The 21,029-nt window shown below is 37.8% G+C and overlaps 3 protein-coding genes across 6 annotated transcripts; 2 read left to right on the top strand and 1 right to left on the bottom strand.

The window, feature by feature from the left end:
• Positions 1-272: 272 nt before the first annotated feature.
• Positions 273-8,821, bottom strand: Su(var)3-3 (lysine-specific histone demethylase Su(var)3-3). Its single transcript, XM_022793854.2, has 10 exons — positions 8,356-8,821; positions 6,376-6,649; positions 5,786-6,003; positions 5,208-5,505; positions 4,532-4,788; positions 4,113-4,345; positions 3,592-3,793; positions 2,427-2,733; positions 1,869-2,020; positions 273-1,632 (listed from the first exon to the last, which is right to left on the bottom strand). The coding sequence occupies exons 1-10, from the start codon at positions 8,464-8,466 to the stop codon at positions 1,468-1,470; spliced, it is 2,217 nt and encodes a 738-aa protein (XP_022649589.1). The 5' UTR covers positions 8,467-8,821; the 3' UTR covers positions 273-1,467.
• Positions 8,822-8,899: 78 nt separating this feature from the next.
• Positions 8,900-11,552, top strand: LOC111245597 (uncharacterized). Of its 4 annotated transcripts, none has more exons than XM_086982106.1 (3): positions 8,900-9,029; positions 9,824-9,942; positions 10,663-11,552. In XM_086982106.1, exons 2-3 carry the CDS (start codon positions 9,847-9,849, stop codon positions 11,503-11,505), a joined length of 939 nt encoding a protein of 312 aa, XP_086838232.1. In that variant the 5' UTR covers positions 8,900-9,029; positions 9,824-9,846; the 3' UTR covers positions 11,506-11,552. The 4 variants fall into 4 exon arrangements, with proteins under 4 accessions (XP_086838232.1, XP_086838231.1, XP_086838228.1 ...); XM_086982105.1 differs by having other exon boundaries at positions 8,920-9,063; XM_086982102.1 differs by having other exon boundaries at positions 8,943-9,189.
• Positions 11,553-18,761: 7,209 nt separating this feature from the next.
• LOC147757753 (uncharacterized) lies at positions 18,762-20,249 on the top strand. The gene is made up of 2 exons (XM_022794157.2): positions 18,762-19,650; positions 20,140-20,249. The coding sequence occupies exon 1, from the start codon at positions 18,916-18,918 to the stop codon at positions 19,639-19,641; it is 726 nt and encodes a 241-aa protein (XP_022649892.1). The 5' UTR covers positions 18,762-18,915; the 3' UTR covers positions 19,642-19,650; positions 20,140-20,249.
• The last annotated feature ends 780 nt before the right edge of the window (positions 20,250-21,029 follow it).

Genomic DNA, 21,029 nt, shown 5'->3' with positions numbered 1-21,029 from the left:
CGTTAAAAAAACGCCAAGTGTAGCGACTTTTTGTAGACGTTTTGCTCATCTTTAAGGCGCCCTATTTTAAGCTCCTTTGTATTCCTAATAAAAACATTACAGCAGTTTTAGCACATTTACTATTGTCGAATCTCTGTTTTCAAATTACTTCAACGCGATGTCGGTCCGATGCGATTCAGATGACCTGAGATATACTAGTTATCTGGCCAATGAGACCGTCAATATTTTTTTGACAATTCAATATAGTTACAAAAAAAAAAAACAAGTTCTAGTCAAAGACATAGGAAGACGATTTAGTTTATTAACTTGCAATGTATAATTACAGTGCGGTGCAGGAAGTAAATCAAAACATGTTTTAACCATCCGCTTTCAATAGCGTACGAGTTGTTAAACAGCCTAAAAAACAATTTACATTTAAGCGGTTTCTGTGCTGGAAAGTGCACTTCAGAACCCGCTTCTTGTTTGTTGGGGAGTATCAAAAGAAGTTGAATATTTATCTATATTTTTTGTTTCCCTACCTTCACGAAATCAATCTCGCTACTCTATAAACGAATGTCCATTTGCATTGTATCATGTTGACCATGGTGTTCCATTTAAGCAACGGGTACATTCAGGCCGAGATATATTCGTATGTCTTCATTTTAACTCAACTGATGAAAATCCCAAATCTTCGGTTATGAATCTTTCCCGGTAAACAATTATTTAAATATTTCTTTCATTACTAATCCATGCAGCATATATATAGGCACACAAATATTTCAAGTTCTTTCCTAGTATTATTCGTTTCAATATACACATTTTAAAATTTTGCGCCACAGGGTAACGAAAGCGGAGCAATAAGCATAAGCCGCTACTTAATTTTGGCTCCGCTGCATCCTTGCATATATTGTAATAATAACAATAGTACGTACTACATTTATTCGCTCAAATACAAGCAAGTCGTTTTTGTCCCTACAAAAACAGAAATACCTTCGTAACAATGGCAGATACAACCTGCTCTCTTACCTTTTCAGCATACGTGAACCGACCTCTGTCCTCTTCTTTGACAAACAAATGTTTAATATTTTCATTTATCTCTCAATCTTTCGATCACTATATCTTAATTCTGAACATATGTACTGTGCAGAATCGGGATAAATAACTAATTCTAATTTAAATATCTCCTAATAATACTCGTTTTGTTTAGGCCATTTACTTTGACCAGGTTGTTATTTACGAAAGATGTTGCAATAGATAGAATAACACAGGGACACTTCTTTAGCTAAAATATTTTGTAAACTTTTCCTTTAGGGTTGCTTTCCCTACCTTTACAATTTGTATAGTCTTGTTGTCTCTTCGGACCAACTTTTGCCACAATCTTATATCATTCGTATCAGGTCTCAGACCTTATCATCTTCACCACAAAAAGGCAAGTTTTCAAATTAAGTCTGGCAACTATTTCTGCTGTTGCTTTAGCGCATATAATGTTCAAGAGCTCGGCGCGTACGGACATCCAAGAAACTGGTCAGCTACTCGCCCTGCTTCTCTTAGGCCAGACAATAATGCTCCGTGCACCGTAGCCGGGTAATTACGGATTGTGTGTTCGCCGGCGAAAAATAAGCGGGCCGGCGCCTGCGGCTGATTCGGGCTCACCTGCAACGCACACGAAAAATAAATATAATAATTAATGTATACCTACTAATTTATTCAGTTTATCATAATTCGGTATGGCATGTTCTGTGTCGAGTGGAAGATGTGCGTAATAATTTCTCCTTGATGACATGCAATTTCGTTATTGTATATGCTTGTAATGCATGGTAGTGTTTAAAATAAAGCCTTGTTACTACGTTACTAGTTAATCGAATGTTCGAAGTCAATTTCATGCATACCTGAGGTGTTACAGGGGCTGCAAGCAGGTCGTAATCATTTCCGGATGCTCCCGTTGCAACGTACGAATAGGATCCTCTTGAACATGGATCTGCATTCCATCGAGTCACGACGGTTTCTTTGGGTTGCGGAACCAATGAGTTACCGAATATCCCTGTTTTTAAAATAAACGTGATTATCATTACACAAAAGAAACAATACTTGCTCAGTAAAACAAGTCAGCACTCAAGGAGGTATAAAAATAGAAATTCTATTTGTTGGTGGAAGAGAATAGAAGTCGGTAAAGATGGTTGACTGAGCGTCAATTATAATACTCTTGTGCTAATTAAACGAAAATCGTGGGCGCACCATATTCTGTAAACACTACATATATTATAATCGATTCTATAGTTAAATATAAAAAACACTTACGTAACTAATCGTTTCATATAAACATGCACGCGCAACCATTACGTTATTGTTATCGTGTAGGTAATATGTATGTGCGTACTAAGAATACAGACAAAAGTGTCTTACTTTGTCGTTCAGATTTTACAGACGTCTCTCTATCTGAAACTCACCTTTAAGTACAGCAATGCATCGGCCAATGATTACGTCATCGCTAACATTTTCCATAATTGTTGCGGCCTCACCAGCAACCAAAGCTAGAAGCACTGGTGCTTTATAAAGACTCCAAAATAAGAAAAGTTCGCCTCTACTTCCCGTTGTCGAGCCAACGTGACCAAACAAATTCGCTGATGGATCCCAGAAGAAACGATCGAAGCAAAGAACAACCTTGTTCAAATTGCCAAAACCTAGGCGCTGAATTGCAGATACTTTCCACTCAGGCAATGGAGGTACAAAATGTACCGCATTCTGTGAGTTCACCTGGTAATCAGAGAATTAATTTATCTTGTGATTGACCTTATTCTCGGTTGCACAGCATAGATTTATTCACTTGATCGTATGCACTCAAGCGAATAAGTTTTTGAATGTGCCCAGTCTATTTCAAAGAAGCTCTGACAATCTTCTTTTCATTCTGAGTGAGCCCCATTTGACGAGAGAACGCTAGGTTAAATAAGTTGAAAAAAAAATAGCTATTATATCCAAATTATAAACAACTTTTCCATACATTCTGATGTATGCTTTTAGCAGAATGACGTTTTTGAGCAGTTATCTTAACAACGGTTAAACATTTGTGAAGCATCTAACTTCAAAAGTTGACTCGTTTTCGAGTTCTACAAAATATATATAAAATAGGTCAATTTTTATAATTTTGCAGAACGAATTACATGCGGGAAAGTGCTGAATATGCGAACAAACGTTTTGATGTTCATAGGTATGTAAATATTGCATTTGCATGTTACTGTATGTTGGCATTCACCTTGAACGAAAACAGTTACTTGGTTTCGATACTAAATATTTTATATCATTAGTTAATTTTCTTAGTTACAAAAGTGCAACTCACGAAAAGAGAAGGAGAGAGCTAACTATAACTAGAAACAAATGTTTTATTTTGCACTTAACCCTCTTAGGAATTATTTCAGGCGGCTGGTTTCTTCTAACATCATACCAAATATATCAAAGCTCGGATACGAACCTATGCTACCACGAGTCCTCAAATTTAGTAAGCAAATACGTTATCCACTCGGCTATTACGGGGTCAAATTTAACCATAATAATAATCTTAATGTTCGAATTTGGAAAAACATGACTTTTAAAGAATTGTAAGCATGCTGTACCAACCGTTGGTTGAATGCTCTCTTTAAGAACACCAAGGGGCAGGGTGCAAAGGACGGCATCTGCTTTGAACGTTTGCAGATTTGTATTGCCTTTCGGGGTGGCAGTCGTAACGACAACACCAGTTGGAGAGATCTCAATTTGCCTCACCGTATGAGATCGTTTAATATCCAAACCTTCTGCCAAAGCCATTGGTACGCAAGAATACCTGTTAATTAAAAACCACATATGTACACTTGTAATGAGTTTAGAACGTTTCTCAGACTTGCAGGGCATATAAAGTCACTTGAGCTCGGCAAAAAGTTGTGATTTAAAATATTTAGCTGATCAGTAGTTACATTTGCGATTCTAATAGTTTGGTGGAGTGGTATCCAGCCAGCCGTCATTGAGACCAAGTCAAAAGTAGGTCTTTTATTATCGTCTTTCGAAATGAAAATATTACAGTGTACGATTCTCTAGAATCGTGCACTGTAATATTTTCATTTCGAAAATATTACAAATAAAAAAAAAGTTTAACTTCCACCAACCCATTTCGTACGGTGAGGTGTGATCCGGAGAAGCCAAAATCATCGTCTTGGTCCCAGTGCCTGAGTGAAAGATTGTTCAATGGCGTAGCGTTAGCAAATTCGAGGTTAGCAAAATGCCAATCCAGAACTCGCCGGTCACTGGATGACAGATAGACGTCTGAAGGGGGCGAGCCTTCTAATTCAAGCAGTTTATCTTCAAGCTCTTTTTGCTGCTCTGCTAGCTCATCCCATTCCTAGAAAAAGAAATATGCATTGTTACAATAAGGACTATATAATAACGCTATAAGATGTTATCCACTACCTTTCTAAGAGTAGTTTAAGCGTTGTCATTTTGTTTGGGTATATTGAGTATGAGAATTAACCCAGAACCACATTTTCGAATGTTTCAAGTAACAGCTCAATCTCATGTACGAGCTCACCTGACAATATGTATTAAGGTCATAAGCTTTTGACCGTAATTCAAACTCCTCGAGCTCTTTCGCAGATTCTTTTTCTCTAAGCTGCTTATTGGACTGATCGATTTTTTTGCGTAGTTCAATCATCTCATGCTGATTCTTTTTAAGTTTTTCCTGGAGCGTAATTATTGCCTTATGATGCTCGATCTGCTTGTCCTTAATGTGCTTTTCCTGAAGTTTAATTACCCATTCTAACGTATGTCCTAAGGAAACCGGCTTACCTGCGCAAAAACACAGTATCGATGAAAGACTTAAAGGAAAACTTCTAATTCGACTTGTTTCATTTCATTTACAATACTTTTTCTCGTAACTTAGCAATGAGCCTTTACAAATGTTTATCGTATCAGTAATAATGATATCCGCATGAAAACTTCAAAAAAGAAATAATATTGATAATAATTGATACACATTACTTTCGTAGGTAATGGTGGCGGACCAGAATTGAGCTAAATCTCAACACCTGCATTATCAGTTATCAGATCTGTTACTATAAATTTTTTTCATTTAGTACTTCGAAATAAGGAATTTCGATTTCAGTGGTTTCCCGTATCGACTGGAATAATATAGAGTTTTAAAGTTAAGTCTTAATGTGTTTGTTAAATCTTAATAGTAGTCATAAATTTCCATTATGTGTACGTACCATCTACGTCATTAAAACCGACGTTGTGTGAGAGGTAACTTGTTGCTTCAAGAAGACGATTGAATTCACGCTCGACCATTTCGTCCTTTTCTTTCTCTACGGTTGAGCCTTTACTTTCAAAAAGCGGGCATTTTTGTTTAATCTTGTGCAGTTCCATGTTGATTTGCTTGGAGAGAATGGTGAGGGGATTGCCACCCAGTCCCGTCACTACCATAGCGCCTAAATCAGCAATATAGTTGTTTTTACGGAACGTCGCAATCCGACCGCCGACTCGATCACGCGCCTCTAGTACGAGCACCTGCATATAAAAAGTTATGCTTCATCAAGCTATCTTTAACCAACTAATTAAGTTGTGACTTAACATTGTAGCGAGAATGCGCCGGCGTGGAGCATGACAACATACAAATTAAATAGAAGTCTTTGAAAACAACTTAATGACCCTTTCTTTCTTTAGAGCTGATTAGCACAGCTGTCCTTTTATTAACAGTTCCTTAAACTCGTTAATAAGCACTGCTATTATATCAAAACTTGCTTAGCAAAATGCATATACATTATATATTATCTCGCATGTTACTCACCTCCATACCGAATTGTTGTAGTTGTTGAGCAGCAATAAGGCCAGAAATTCCTGCCCCAATCACAATAACTTTCCCATTTTTCTTATCTGCTAACGGCTTGAGTCTTTCAAAGACACCGAAGTTGATAAGACCCTGTCGCTCTAAGTAAGAATGTATCCGTGCGACCAACGCTTGATCAGAATTGTACGGTGATTCGATCCGGGGCAAAGCGTTTTCGTCTATAAAGAATAACAACATATGATTTGCAAGAACAAGGTAATGGTGTATTTCACAAATACCTGCCTAAGCTGGGATTAATTTCGAGATTCTAAAAATATATGTCATCGTCAGTAGAGTATTCGCCTTTGGCTTTAAATTTTAGATAAAAGGCAACATCAAATAGCTCTATACAGAACTATGTGCCTTATAGTTTATGTAATTAGAACGGTGTCGGCGAAATGATAAAATGTACCACCAGCACCTTGCCTTCAACAATCGATCTACAGACCAAAACTGGTACTATCAGACGTACAATATAGACGAATTCAGTTGATCCTGATGAAAATTATGTTCAAAGATTTCTACAATAGTTTTCACCGATTTACGCTTACAGGTCAGTTCTTGTCTGGGGTTCTCTAGCCAGACCTGTAGAAGTCTGTTGCGAATGTGCAGGAAGATTTTTTGAGTCTCAGGCCCGCTATTAGCAACATCCGTAAACCCAGCCGCTTCTTGTGCTGTCATTTTGTCGTAAGGAAGTCTACTTTGAAAAGCTGCCCCTTCCAGTCCGGTAGGTTCTTCTTGGTCGCTGTCAATTTCTTCCATGTCACCGCCCCCTCCTCCGCCTCCGCCACCTCCTTTGCGTTCATCAGGTGAATCGCCATCTCCCTAATCGGAAAAAAAGGGTCCAAAAGCATTTGTACTTTAGTATGGCGGCAGCGTTTAAACTTAATTTATTATATATGAAGCAGAAAGAAGGAAACCGGCTACGACAAGACTACTCCGTGTTACTCTTTAATGGCGTTAACGTTTCAACAAAAATGACGGTTTTGTGTTGAGAAATATTTATATAAGAGAGATCAATCATGGTGTTTCGATTTAAAAGCTGTATAAAAATTATTTTAAACAATCAATCACATACTAATGTCTCATTATAATATCATACACCCATCGGGGCGTAATTTCAAACAGGATATTTCTATGGAGATCTTTCAGTCGCCCTTTATGATGCTTGAGTAATTACCGCCTCATTAGGCTTTACATACTCTCAATGGTTGACTTTACACAGGGGCACAAATACATGCATCGACAAAGTTTAGAGATTATATATGACAAATGATCACTATGAAAATTGTATATCTTGACTTATTTCTACACATACGCATATATTTTATATTCTGATTCAATTTATTCGAGCGGGATTGCCGTAGGTTTTTGTACCTACTTCAATTTTCTATCTCTAAATAAAAAAAAAATTGTTCGAGTTGAAAGATCGTTCGAACTGGTATATTTACTTTAAATGTATGTGGTGACTAAATAATTCTACCATTTAACACCGCTCTAATATATGAGTACTCTATAATAGCTATTTCGAATTTTGTAGACAACAAAGCGGACGTTTGGCTCTGTCGTAATAGAATGCCTGCGTACTAATGTCATTATAGATGTATTCTAAATTCTTGATACTATAGGATATGCCGTAATAACATATCGTGTTTTATTATATTTACAGAGTTGTGAGATAAGTTATCAGATAGGCGATAATAGGCAGATAAATTCAACTAATTTATTTATAGGAATAGTTTACCTGCTCTTACACAACGGTCTTTAAGTACAGCGTTTTCTCCATGACTATTCTCTGAAGTATGATTCTATTGAGTGGAATTTTTAAAAACTAGTAACGAAAGTCCAGGCCAATATTAAATATGAAAAGCAGCCAACGGTAATTTCAGAATGTGTTTAAAAAGGACTCATTAACAAAACATTAAAAACAAAATTCAAAACTTCTAAATGACATATATTCGATGAAAACTATCACTTGACGCAAGTCCTGATCGTAACTGAGATTAATCAAACTAATTCAAATGAATAATTATGCACTAGTTCTTGTGTAGCTAGAAACAAAGGCTAATGTTAAAATGTCATTTTTACTTGCAGTGAAACCTGTTGATTATCTTCACCATTTGTTTTCTGTCGGTCAGTCGCTAGTTAGCTTAGCAAGTGGATCCCACGAATGAATACACAAAACCATGTTGTTAAAACCAAAATTACAGGTCATCTTGCAAAAGAGGAATGCAATTTTTAAATCAATAGACCTCAGAAATTTCCAACTTTTTCGTCGCGCTCCCTCTTCCCCACAGTGTTAGTCCGCTGGAGGTTGGCCGGCTGAAAACTTAGCGGGGTCCTGTTTTGGATACGATAGACAGGCATTCTGGCGATCAATCTAACGAGCGTTTATTTTCGAGGGCGGCATAATGGTTCTTCTACAGCAACTGTTTTTTCTAAAAAATATACCATAATCATTGGATAAGTATATCAACAAGGTTGGTGCTTAACTTTGTTATATATCTATGTTTGTCGAACAAAATACTCACAAGCCGTCTTTTCTTGTTTGCTGTACGGGTTTTCCTCCGCGACGAGGAATCCTGAGAATCATCTGCGTTCTCCGATAAAACTCCACTGCAAACGTTCAGCGATTCTGACATTTTGCCTCCGTTTCTTCTTTGAACAATGAAAAAATAATCAAAGCACTCTTGTCTAACGAAAAGCGACAGTAACGAAGCAAACCGGTTTCTCTGGTACTCACTCACGACTCAGCACGCCAGCCAAGGCGCTTGTTCCGGCGGACTGTCTGTCCTGTACGCTCGCGTAAGTTAGCGAGGATCGGCAATCAGTAGGCTGGCTATTCGCGGTAGTTCGGTGTGTGAATTAGTCGAACTAAACATAAAATAAACTACCCACTTTACAACTTTCGAAACAATCAACTGTTGAAGCTCTCCGATGCGGCAAGCAGTTGATTTGTGCCGCTTATGAGAAGAGACACTCCGCCAGCCGCCAGCGAACGCATGTGTGCGTTTAAGGATACATAAAGAAGGAAGCGGGCCTGGCTGGGATCAATGATGTTGGTTGTTGGACTGAGGCCATCAAATAAGAGATAGACGCATGCTATTAGCGGCCGAATACACTCGCGCGTTACTACCCGTGCGAACACGGTTGAAAGCAGTCACTGCGGTGCTGCTGCTTGAACAACAGCTGAAAACTGCGTTGTGTGCGTTATCTGTGTTGTGAATTTTTATGCACAAGTCAGTACATGTGAGCTCTATGGTGTGTTAGCTGTCATTGGTATAATGAGGAGTTCGTTAGAAAATGCCCACTGCATTATTAAATGGACAACACCACTCATTTTCAACTAAAGTAGTGGCTCAAAAGTAAAGGTTTATCAATTGTTTTTAAATATTTAGTAGACTTGTCAAGCGTACTTAGGTATGAATATAGGCAAGTATGAATAGTGCACAGCTATAGCTGTTTGATATTAACTCTATAAAATTTAGAAGATTATGACTCCTACATACTATTATATTAGTACAGTTGGACACTCAGGAGCTACTCAGGACAGTAAATAATAATTATAATAACATTATACGTAAACATATGAATACATTTACCCGATTACGATATGAGGCTGTCATACATACGCGTTCTTTGTTTAATTAGTCCAGTTTGTAGGCATGTTCAATTTTAATTTAATCTATTGTGAAACAGAGATCTTATTTTCATCTGAAAATGTGCAGACATAACAGTTCTTGTGTTATGGGCTATAAGTATTTTCTTGCGTAAAAAGTTCTGTTATGTCAAAGAAAGGAGAAGTCGGGCAATCATAAAAATTAAATAGACAGCATTTTTTGGTTCAAATGAGAGATGCGCAAATAATTACAATGACGTTTAAACTCGTGACTATCTGCATTAGTCATTTTTTAACAGCTTATACTCTCATCATAATGTTTAAAGAGCTGCCTACAAAATAATATCTTTTATTTCTATACGTATATTACTTGATTGCAGGTCGTCGGTAAATCCACGCAAAGATGAATCCGCAGGCACTCCTCGAAAATATGGGTTGGAAACAGGGCCAAGGCTTAGGCCGTCGAAACCAAGGCATCCTTACAGTAATTAAGCCGAAGGTTTGGATGTATTTTACGTCTAAGGTTGTTTATGTATTAATTAATGTGCTTATAAGCCTATGATAGGTGCACTAGCGCGAAGCACTTCAAAGTAAGCTTATTTTCATTCATCTCAGTCAATAAGCAAAGTAATCTTGTTTTTTAAGACTGACACACCGAAGAATTTGCATCTTGAATGCTCATTATATTCCTTGAGCTGTTGGAAATGATCGCCAAGTGGGTTTCCTAAAATGCTCACCTCTGTTTCATTTCTGCTTATAAACTCAATTAAATTCGAAACTAATGCGTTTTGGTTTTAATATATATTTGAAGAAGTGTTTGTCTGTTCTACCAGCATTTAAAAGGATCAAATTAATGTACAAATTAAATTTCCTCAAATATACTTTATTTAAAAATTTGTGGTTACACGTATTCGAAACACCAAGTGAGGCCTAAAGGATGACCCCCATCCGATTGGGAAATACTGCAGTGATTGTTGTTCTTTCGAGGAAAAGAACAAGTTTTTGAGGACAATTTTTTGCGTATGAATATTAATCTATATATTGAATTTGTTTATTCAGTCTACAAATGGGGACTGTAAATAGCATTAAAATGTCTGATCGTGAGATAAGCAGCTTCCTCAAAACTTAATTGAATTGCTACAAGATCATGTCATATGATACTTAGCATTTTCCTAAACCTTACATATGGATACACTGATGATTCGACCCCATTTTGCAGGTACAATTCGATCGCAATGGCCTTGGGCTTAATTCAGGAGTTTGCCTCGTGGAGCCCTGGTGGGCCAAAATGTACAACCAAACAGCTCAAAACATTTCCATAACGGAATCTAATGAGAGTTCGGATGGGGAATCTTCGTCAGAGATGCCAGTGAAAGATATTACTGTAAAGAAACAAAAGAAAAGCAAACAACAGAATTTACCTAACGCGAGTACAGAAGTCATCGACACAAGGGAACTCAGTACAAATGTAAAACTCAAAGAGTTAGTAGATGCAAACAATTTGGGGAAACAAAAAACAGTACAGGACAACACACAGCAAAATCCAGTCATTAAGAAAAGTAAAAAACAAAAACATGCTGAACGAAAACGATCTCCAACATGTGAAGCTGTTAAAAATTGTCGACCTTCAAATGGCCCTCAGAGAACTTTAACTTCGAAAAAGCCGGGCGTCAAAAAAAAATCGATAACAAAAAGCTCTGTAGCGCCGGATTTTTTGGGGATCAAATGTAGCATGTATAAACATTTTATAAAAAGCACCACTCTTCGGGCTGATGATTTTATTAAACCTATTTTGAAGGATTCATTAGATTCAACAAGCGATGATCAAAAAGCTCAGGAGTCCTTGAAGTTCTCTAATTGTCAGGAAATAAAGGCCAGAAAAAACGATATGGTTATGGTCAACCCAATAGATAACAGTATGTGGCAAAACTGCGAAGGTCGAACAGCACATGAAGGAGCTAGGTACGGAGTTTTGAAGGGCAAACTGGCTAGACTAATGCGACAAGAAAATCAACATAAGATTTTTACGTCAGCAAAAGTGCCGGATAAGGCTTACATATAAGAGTAAATAAACAATCCACTTTCTGAGACACTGTCTATTATTATGTACACGGTTTGTTTTTCACTACTGTCTGTTTATTTCACTTGCTGCGATACTGTTGGAAGGCAAAGGCGTCTGCTAACTGTTTTTTGCTTGAAGCAAAATTCACGAAAATGAAGACCAATAATTAAATTCATTATATAAAGCGTAGAACATATGCCGTAGAACATAATTGAGCAAAGCAACAACACAAGAGAATTGACTAAAATTGATGAGAGTCACCTACATATGTTTTTTGGCGTTGTACTGTGCTAAAATTAAGTCAAAAAAGAGCTACAGCAACGAAAGTAACGAATTTTTATCATTGTTGCAGTACTTAATTCTTATTATTTTTTTTCGCGGACAAGAGAGGTGCCCATATTTTATTTTAGGTTTTAGTGCAATTCCGTTATTACTGTTATATGGACACAATAAATTAGCATGGGATAATTGCACATAGGCATTTCTCAGGGCTGATTTTTAGTACGAACTAGACATGATAACAGTGACTCGTTGGTAATCCTCCGTCTATAACTATATGCAATTTGAAAGGCATAAAAGGTTTGCAAAATAAAACAATTTTAATGGACACAGTAGGTGGCGCACAATCTGCGTCTATTTTTTGCACAGTTAATGGAGAGAACGGCCTTTCAGCACGTCGTTCGCATCATGATTTAACCATGAATGCCCCATAATCAAGTTGGCGGCTGAATTGCCCGGCACAGACGGCGCGCTGACTTCTAGATTCTCGTAGCCTTTGATACAGAGATATGATATATCTTTCAACAGGTCAAACGGGTTAATTGTTTATTTTACCTGCTTATTAGTTGAATCTTTTTTAGTACTAGAAATGCACTTTCTGAAATCTGGAAGAATTGTGTTACAATAACTCTACTAGGTGAAGCCTGGCTCGACTTCTCTTACAGACAAATCACACTTCGGTTTTATGGGTGATGCTAATAAATTAATCAAATGAAATACTAGGAGCTAGTTTGGCCTTCGGTCATTTAGCAAGTTGTTCTCAAGTCACTGTCGAAAAATGCGCGAAAATATGTTTTCCGTAACGTGAATATTACAGTTTTCCTGCCCGTCACGCGGTTGTATCAGCTTGTAGGAAAATTTATATTTATCAAAATTATCGGTTCGATTTAGGCAATGTCAAGCACAGTCATTATAAGTTTGTTGCTATCCTATAAAGAGGAACTCCTGAGATAAAAGAATATAATTCTTTAAGGCAGAGTCTTGTGATCCAGTAATATTTTACGATCTTACGATTTTAGCATCGTGTCTTCCGTAAAGCTGATAGCGTCCGTTTGTTGAGCTACTTGCTCTGCGCCATAAATATTTCTATTGAATTCGAACAATCGAACTTTTCGCCGGCTTGTTAGCTCTGTAATTGTTATCTATGCAGCATTTTTTTGCTTAGACAAACTATTGTAAAACGAAATCACACTTCGCAATGAGTAGAAATAGTTCACACAAATTAAAGAAATTCATTTTCGGCGTCATACACATTTACTTGGTACTTGTCTGATAACTTAGATGGAGACTACCAAGTGTCTATTTTGTATTGTTGTTTTCAAACTCGCTTTAATTTTAGAGGGATATTGCATGTTACTGCCATTTTACATCTTAACAAATAAGGAACCTTTAATTTTCGTCTATTTGAAAACTCATTTTAAATAAAAAAAATAAATAATATATATATATATATATATATGCCCAAAAAATAGTACCACCGATTTTCGCGCGTCTACTTCAACTGCAAAGTTCGTTTTCCCAACATCAAGTCTACGTACTTAAACTTGCTTTGAAGGTTAGAATTTACCCAGGTTTGTAGTAATTACTTTATAAGTTTTATTCGTTTGGCCATTTCCCTTGTATTAGGCTAACTTTTAGTGCTTGAGACACGTGCCTAAATTGGATTAACGATGTAATGTATGTTTTTGCTTACGTATATTCAACTTCTCAGTTGAAGTGAATTATCCGAGTGCTTACGTCAACTGATGGCACCACCGAAATGGTGCACATAGTAGTGATAAACTTTACGCAGTCCTCGGTAATTTTATTATATATATATATATAGAGTTAAGCTGAAGATATAGAATACAAAATCAGAATTGGAAGTTTTTATCGGAACAGGCTTAGCTGCCTTTCGCCGTAGATTTCGAATGCTTACAGTTTGCTTTCTCGGACATCTTTCAGCGGGTGATATTACCATAGGCAACATGGTGCCGCAACCCCTACAGTTTGTTACAGAGCAGCTGAACTGACTTTGCCTTTGGTTCGGCCAAACCCGTAGTGTCGGTCAGTTGTACTCTAATCTCCGCTGGAGCCAGCTGGCTGCAATAGCAATTCTATAGAGATTCAACATTCTTTAAATTCGTCACGGTCAATAGGACACCTGTTGGTCCGCATATTGATCGTTGCTATACGTCAAATTCGTTACTACGATGTGCAGACACAACGATTCTTGTTGTTGCCGGGCTCTGGTTTGACTACTCCGTGCACCCCACTACATGACTGTCTGCTGATTGAGGGCGCCTGGTTCTTCCTCGAATACCCCAACCTTCGCCTTCAGTATTCAAGTTAAGACGACGCCAAACTGTTTTGCATTCTTTATGGTTCATCATCTCCGTTTTAGATCTTTAAACAATGTGTTTTTTAGAAAATAATCCATCACGCCACCGTTTCTTTGTCTACAATTCCACTGTTTGCTCGCCTGCTGTCCAAATGCTCCTACACTAGACCCGTTCTTAAAATCTAGCTCTACCTTCGGCAAGAGTACAAGCACTTTGCCTAGTTTGGTTTATTTAGTTTTGGGAAACGCATCGATTAGATAGTCCACTAGAAGGGATGGTCAAAAAACCGAAAATAGCCCGTCGACTTAAACGCAATAAGCTCAACCTTCCGCTTTTTTTATTTTATGTAGAATTAATTTGGATAGAAAAAGCCGATACAGTTTAATAACGGTGGCGACTGGCTAGACATATTCCGTTCTGATTGTTGCAATAAAAACGTCAGACTTCACCCTCTACTTGGCAGTTCAAAGAAATAAAGTAACTAAGTGCTAGATGGGCGCAACGCTCATTTAGACGAACTCTGCCTTCATAGTTTCTTCTGCACGGTGCTTGCCGGAGTAACCCACCGCACAGATCTACCCTTAATTACATTACACTGGTGAGCCTTCACTAAACTTGCCTTAGATCAATTTTACGGCTTGGAAATCTATCCAAAGAAGACCGGTGCAGTTATAAAACCTTAAAAAATGTAGGTTATCTTAGTCGCAGACACCTCCCCTCTCAACAGAGATTGAAAAATAACATTAGTACGGTTTTTTTTGTCCACAGGTGTGGTTTCTTGTGTTTGCTTTGCCTCTGTCGGCTTTCAAACTATTAGGGAAGATTTCATTCTTTTTCTTCTGAGTTTTGACTTGTAGCATCCTTAGAACTCCTCTGGAGGTACCGATTTTGAATAAAATCATCGTTATGATAACGTCTATTTTTATAAAAGGTACACTGCTTGGGTCACTTAACGCAATTAATGTTTAATCGGCTAGCTTGCGGTTAGTTAGATTGTATTCACAAAAAGTATACTAATACTAGGACCCATAGTAATTAACAACACTACGTATGTACAAGATCTTCTTACATTTACTTATGAACGCCGAGCTTATACATTTATTATTTAATTCTCGCACACTATATACACCACGCATACACACTGGACTTTGTTACTGTACAGCACTCCGTTACCTCTTTGAATCTCATCGAAAGCGCTCTTGACCAGAACGCGACATGTGAACCCGAACCTTTTTTTTACAATTGCTCATCGTTTTGCCGCTCCATTTCCGCGTGACACAATTAAAGAGAGCTTCATTCTTCAACAGCGCTGTTTTAATTGGATTTACTTCATAGTCAGCTGGTAGAAACTGCCTGCGTTTCCCAAGCCACTCCGCTATTTTCGAGTATTTATAGCTCGAGCTATTTCATTACCCAGTTTAGCACTTCGATTACATTGCTTCCGCTCAATTTATTACCTGGCTACAATTCTTCAGTTACCTTGATTGAGATATCCCACTACGGTGTCCTACACATCATGTGGTCTATTAACAGGAGTATAGTACCCTATGTTGCATTTTTTAAATAAAGCCATTTTTGCGTGACCATTGACCTGTTGTACCGCTTATTTAGCGCGTGTTTTGCTGTTTCAAACTGAAACCGACTTAAACTTTTAGAATTCTATGCGGATATTAGACCGCCCGAAAGATTTGAATATTTTTAACAAATTCTTAACTGCCTTTTGTGAAAAAAAAAAACATTACATTTCGCGTTATAGGGAAAAGTAAGAAGAGATCGTACTTATCACGTAGAACTCTAACGACTAAACGGTTTTTGCTTTTGGATATCTCATACCTCAACCACGGCTAGTAAAACTGACTGCGAAAGTCGCAAAAATATATATCTGTAGAAAAATATTGGGTTAATTCAACAAATTAAAATACTTAAAAAAATACTGACGGTTTTTTTAGCTACATAGCCTTCATTTGTGCCGGGCCGGCGTTGGTGTTACTTGAGAGCTGAGATTTAGTAGTCGTACATATGGTACAAATCGCTGGAAGACTTGAGATTGAACGTCATGAAAATGACCAACTTTTTTGCAAATATTTTGTTTTTTTTTGCGATATTTGCGAACACTTGCGATAAAGGTAAAAATGCTGCATAGGACTATGACAGAACGTGCGTTGTTTATAGTCAAAATGAGTTTTTGAAAGAAACCTATGGTTCTGTCTTATTGGTTCAGGAAATTTCGATGTGAAAGATGTTCTCTTAGCGGCCGACAAATTTCCAAAAAAAATTTAATGAAATGATTGGAAAATGAGCGATACGTGAACAGGTACGAAATGGCCGAGGGACTAAACATCTATCACCGCTTCAAGGAAGTTGGCTATAAAAACGAGCTTTATTGTGCATTATACGAATTGGCGCAAAAAATTTCCATCCGCAAAATTCTACTGAGACGCAACGAAGTAGAGCCATTTCTAAAACAATGTATTACAGTTAAAAAAAAAAGGTAGGATATAAACAATAGTACACAACAGTGCGAAAACAGTGCACTTCACAATTTGAGGCAAAGCCTGGTCTGGCGCCAAGGAGTGTGTTGCTATATGTTTGGTGGCACTTGATAGAAATCGTTCGTTATCAACTGTTGCCGCCTGGCAAAATCATCTATTGGGATCTCTACTGTCAACAACCAACAAGATTACAACAAGCTGTTGAAAAATAGACAGGAATTAGGATGCTCTTATCATTAGCTATCTGGCAAGAATTAATAGCGTTTAGATAAGAAATTTTAATGCATTCGTCGTATTGCCCCGTATCTTGTACCATTCGACTATCATCATCTGTTTGGGTTTCTGCAGAATTCCCATAATGCTGTCAATTGAACTATATACAAAGGTTATTTGTCACGATTTTTCGGCCAAAAACCGCCAAAATTATGCAAGGAAGATATTAAGCATTACCAGAAAATAGTAATCATCAAAATAGTAATATTGTCGCAAGGTATAAAATACGTTTGTTTTCATTTGGGCTTACAAATCATCAGTACTACTTTTACTACCCAATATGTATATATATATCGATGTAGCTGTCAGAAGTATACGAACTGTCCATGTCGCATGATGTTATCTTGAGCGAAGTTTCGTTGCCAGTGAGCTTATAATATTTAATGGAATGACGTTTCTAATTTAATCGCATCACTTCTTCTCTTAAGATATCTACGAAGAAGCCAATATATAGTGTGAGCGCGCAAGAAAATCTCATTATATCAAATATACTAGCTTGATTAAACTACTAGATGTGTTCTAGCTATAACGGCCGATGTCTTAACAACAGATAAAACCATTCTCTTCAGTAACTACGATAATTCCGGGACCTTTTTAGTAACCTGAGAGCAAAACTGATAGAAGACGATTTACCCAATAATAAGTCAAACAGGACCGAAAAAAAATACTGTTTTGTAAAATAGGCTGAATTTGACTATATAGTTACCTCTGCATATAGCGGTTTAGTTTGAAGTTCAATAAAATTCATCCACGTACGATGCGATATGGAACTCATTAATTGTTGATTTATATGGTTAGTAGTAAACGACGCGTTATTAAATTACCCACTCAGGGCGTTGCGTAATCGACCGAACTTCAAAGCAAGCTTTTTTGTCAATGATATAATTTTATGGTCGGCACAGTTATCGGGTGTGTAATTACTGTATGACTTCATCAGCTTATTGCAGGTCGAATCAAAATTTAAAATTTGCCCAGTTAGGTTAGGTGGAGAGAACACTCAAGTTAACTTTGTAATCAAAATGGACTGGCTACAAAGTTTCAAAAGCGATTTCTTTACATCCGATATTTGTCCTATTTTTAATTTAGCTGATAATAATATATAGTTTTATTGTGTTACTATTTCACTTCAGTGCGAGCAAATTGTATATATATACAAGCGTGTGGGTATTAGTACGTTCTTGCTTTTGGCATGTTGTCACTAGTTCACTTGAATAGTTGATCATTTTGAGATCAGAGAACAACGGCGCTAAATATGATTTAGCAATTAGTACAGCTTGTTGTATTTCATGCAGTAGAGACCTCCGCTGGTAAGATGAACTCATCGGGTCCGCAGCAAGTCACAAACATGTACGTAGTTCAATAGCATAGAGTATGTCAGGAATATGTAAATGAAAGCTCGAACTTGAAGACGACATCAACATTCATACCTGCAAACTCATACATTAAGCAGTCAAAGAAAACTGACCTTACTTTTGGCATTTATCTCGACTTGAAAAACCTACATAGGTCTTAATATATTCATCATCTGTAATTTGTCGTAAGTACAGCATACAGGCAACGCAGGTAAATAATACTATTAGTATTCATTTTTTGTACGTACCGTTTTGTCAAAGTAATGACTTCGACAGGTTGCCCTGTAAAGGCTATCAATCAAACCATTTAAGATTAGCAAAATTGCTTTTGGTCCTTGCTTAATTATCTAGGATTGCAAAGTTTTAAGTCAAGCCCCCTAGTAGCAATTATCGGGCGAGTCGTTCTTCTCTGACACTCGCAGGAAATCTCAAGCCGATTTGTAATCTGCTGCTGCTGCCGCTACTACCCTCTCTCTGCCAGCTTTCGTGGCCGGAGATCGGTACCGTAGCTTGATCCCTTCCTTTAAAAACCCAGCAGCTTTCATCCAGAGCTCAATCTGGAGACAATACCAATTTGAAAATATCACGTCCTCGCTGTCCGAGCTGTACGACCACTTTTGAATTCTGGTTGCGCCAATTTAAACGCTTATGATTTGTCTGTCGTAAAGCCGGCGCAAAAGTATAGGACTCATCATGAAGTTCCTTACAGCCCTATCCGCTTTTATCATCGTAGTTGATGCGTCGATGATTCCGAAATTAACAGCGCTACCAGCCTTGGCCGGCGTTGCTGTTCCAGCCATTATCGGCGGTAAGTTGCTGACGGTACCCAAAATACTCGCGATCAAGGGTGCAATTGGACTTACGGGTTTGAAGATTGCGGGCGCTCAGTACCTCAAGAGGAAGATTCTCGTCCCAGCTGCGATAGCCGGCGCGCAGGCTGGCTACAAGGCAAGTTCAGCCGTATTAGCTGCTCCACAGCTTGTGGCTGCGGGAAAGGCTGCAGCTATACAGGGGGTACTCACACATTTGCCGCAATTCCCGAACATCGAAGTTCAGCCTGCCCCACCTGTTCAATTACCCGATATCCAGCACACGTTCCAGGTGCCAATTATACCTTCGCCCTCCGTTCAGTGGTATCAAAAGCCAATCACATTACACCTTCCTAAGTTGGTTCTTCAGCAGCCGCAATCAGTTCACAAAACGATTACCATTCAACACCACGTGGTTGATTCACCTGTTGCAGCCGCGCCGAAACCGTCGAGCTACGCCCCGACCGAATCTGAACTATCTCAAGTTGGCTATGGTGTAACGCCACAGCAGCAGCCCATAGTCGAACAGCCTGTCTTGACACCAGAGCAATCTGTAAGCTACGATGCACCAGAGCTTCCAGAACCCAACCTTGGGGAGGCACCTCACTAAAGTCCATATGTAAGTAACCTTGTACCTATGATGAGGATAACTATCTATCAAATTTGTACCTAGGTCTATGGCCGTCCGTGTAGAATCTTCCCCGTTTACATTTATAGTTCAGATAATTACAAATTCGAGTAGCTGCTGTTGTTTTTGATCTACGCATATGGTTCTTTTTTTAATTTTAATGATAATAAACAGGAAATACCATATCTGGTTTAAATGCCTGTCCTAAAAAGTCCGTGTACGTAAGTGCTTTCTCCTGCATGCCTAGTTCGATCATTTCGGCAATAATCATATGTGGATGGGTTGTCATTCACTATATTTGCACATGTCGCAATTGCTTAGGCTATCAACTAGAGAAATTGATGTTAAATGATCTTATCAAATCTGAACTAATTAATTGTCAACTCAGATATGAAGTGCAGCAGAAACTGTCAGTGACATAAAAAGATTAGCTGTTTTAAAATGTTTGATTTAGTTTAATGCATTTTTTTCTCTACGCAGGGTCTCGATATGGAGGAAAAGCCCAAATTAGAGAAGATCAAGAAAGCTTTTACATTTGATACCTGTGCTCTCAATAATTCAGATGATAATAAATCAAATATACACATCAAGATACGGTTTGTTCTATGATTTTATTTAATTTCGGTGCATGCGGTTTGGATATATGTTGTATTCGTATTATGACTTATCCTCGACAAGTTACCCTTGGTTCACTTAAATACTTTATCATTTCGAGGTGACTACAATATCTGACTCAGGGAGTAACGGCGCTAAATTTAGTTTAACGATTTGTAAGGCTTATTCTATACATTGGAGACTTCTGCTGGTAAAATGAGCTCGCCATGTCTGATTCATGTGGTTCAATAGCGTAGGGAAGGTTGAAGAAATTGCAAGTAGACAGCCGATCTTGAACGCAACATTAACACTGACTCTGACAAACTCATTCATCGGTCAGACTGCAATCAGCCGTGGTGAACGTACTTCATATTGTGTAATATGAGTCAAGAAATGAATATCTTTTTTATAGGGAATTTAAAGAAATTATAAAAGAATTTAGGAAATGCAATTACTTAGATGATAAGCAACAGAAGAGCGCTCATGATTTAGTTTGGTGGTCGCACAGGGGAAGAACTCCTTGGTTTTTGCATAGCTCATTTCAGTTACAATCAATGAATGTGGCTTTGCGATAAATTTCGTTACTTGCCAGCTTTGGTAGTTAATGTAGCACTACGTATACGTCCCCGTTCATCAAATAAAGGTTATAGAATGGCCCAAGACGGTATTTTTAACACATCCTATTTGCAAGTTTTTTTAACCAAATAACAAAACAAAAGATTCGGGAAAACTAGCACAAATTGCAAATTTGCGCCATTGTTTGTAGCACTGAAGAA

The sequence above is a fragment of the Varroa destructor genome, unplaced genomic scaffold (genome assembly GCF_002443255.2).
Source record: "Varroa destructor unplaced genomic scaffold, Vdes_3.0 BEIS01000002.1, whole genome shotgun sequence".
In the NCBI taxonomy this organism is placed as follows: domain Eukaryota; kingdom Metazoa; phylum Arthropoda; class Arachnida; order Mesostigmata; family Varroidae; genus Varroa; species Varroa destructor.
The sequence above is the reverse complement of the archived record's forward strand: the minus strand, read 5'-3'. Positions and strand labels throughout refer to the sequence as shown.

Excerpts from the sequence above, each read along its gene's own strand:
- LOC111245597 (XM_086982106.1), top strand. The coding sequence starts at position 9,847 with ATGAATCCGCAGGCACTCCTCGAAAATATGGGTTGGAAACAGGGCCAA. Across the intron at positions 9,943-10,662 it reads TTACAGTAATTAAGCCGAAG|GTACAATTCGATCGCAATGG; the intron begins GTTTGGATGTAT and ends CCCATTTTGCAG.
- LOC147757753 (XM_022794157.2), top strand. The coding sequence starts at position 18,916 with ATGAAGTTCCTTACAGCCCTATCCGCTTTTATCATCGTAGTTGATGCG.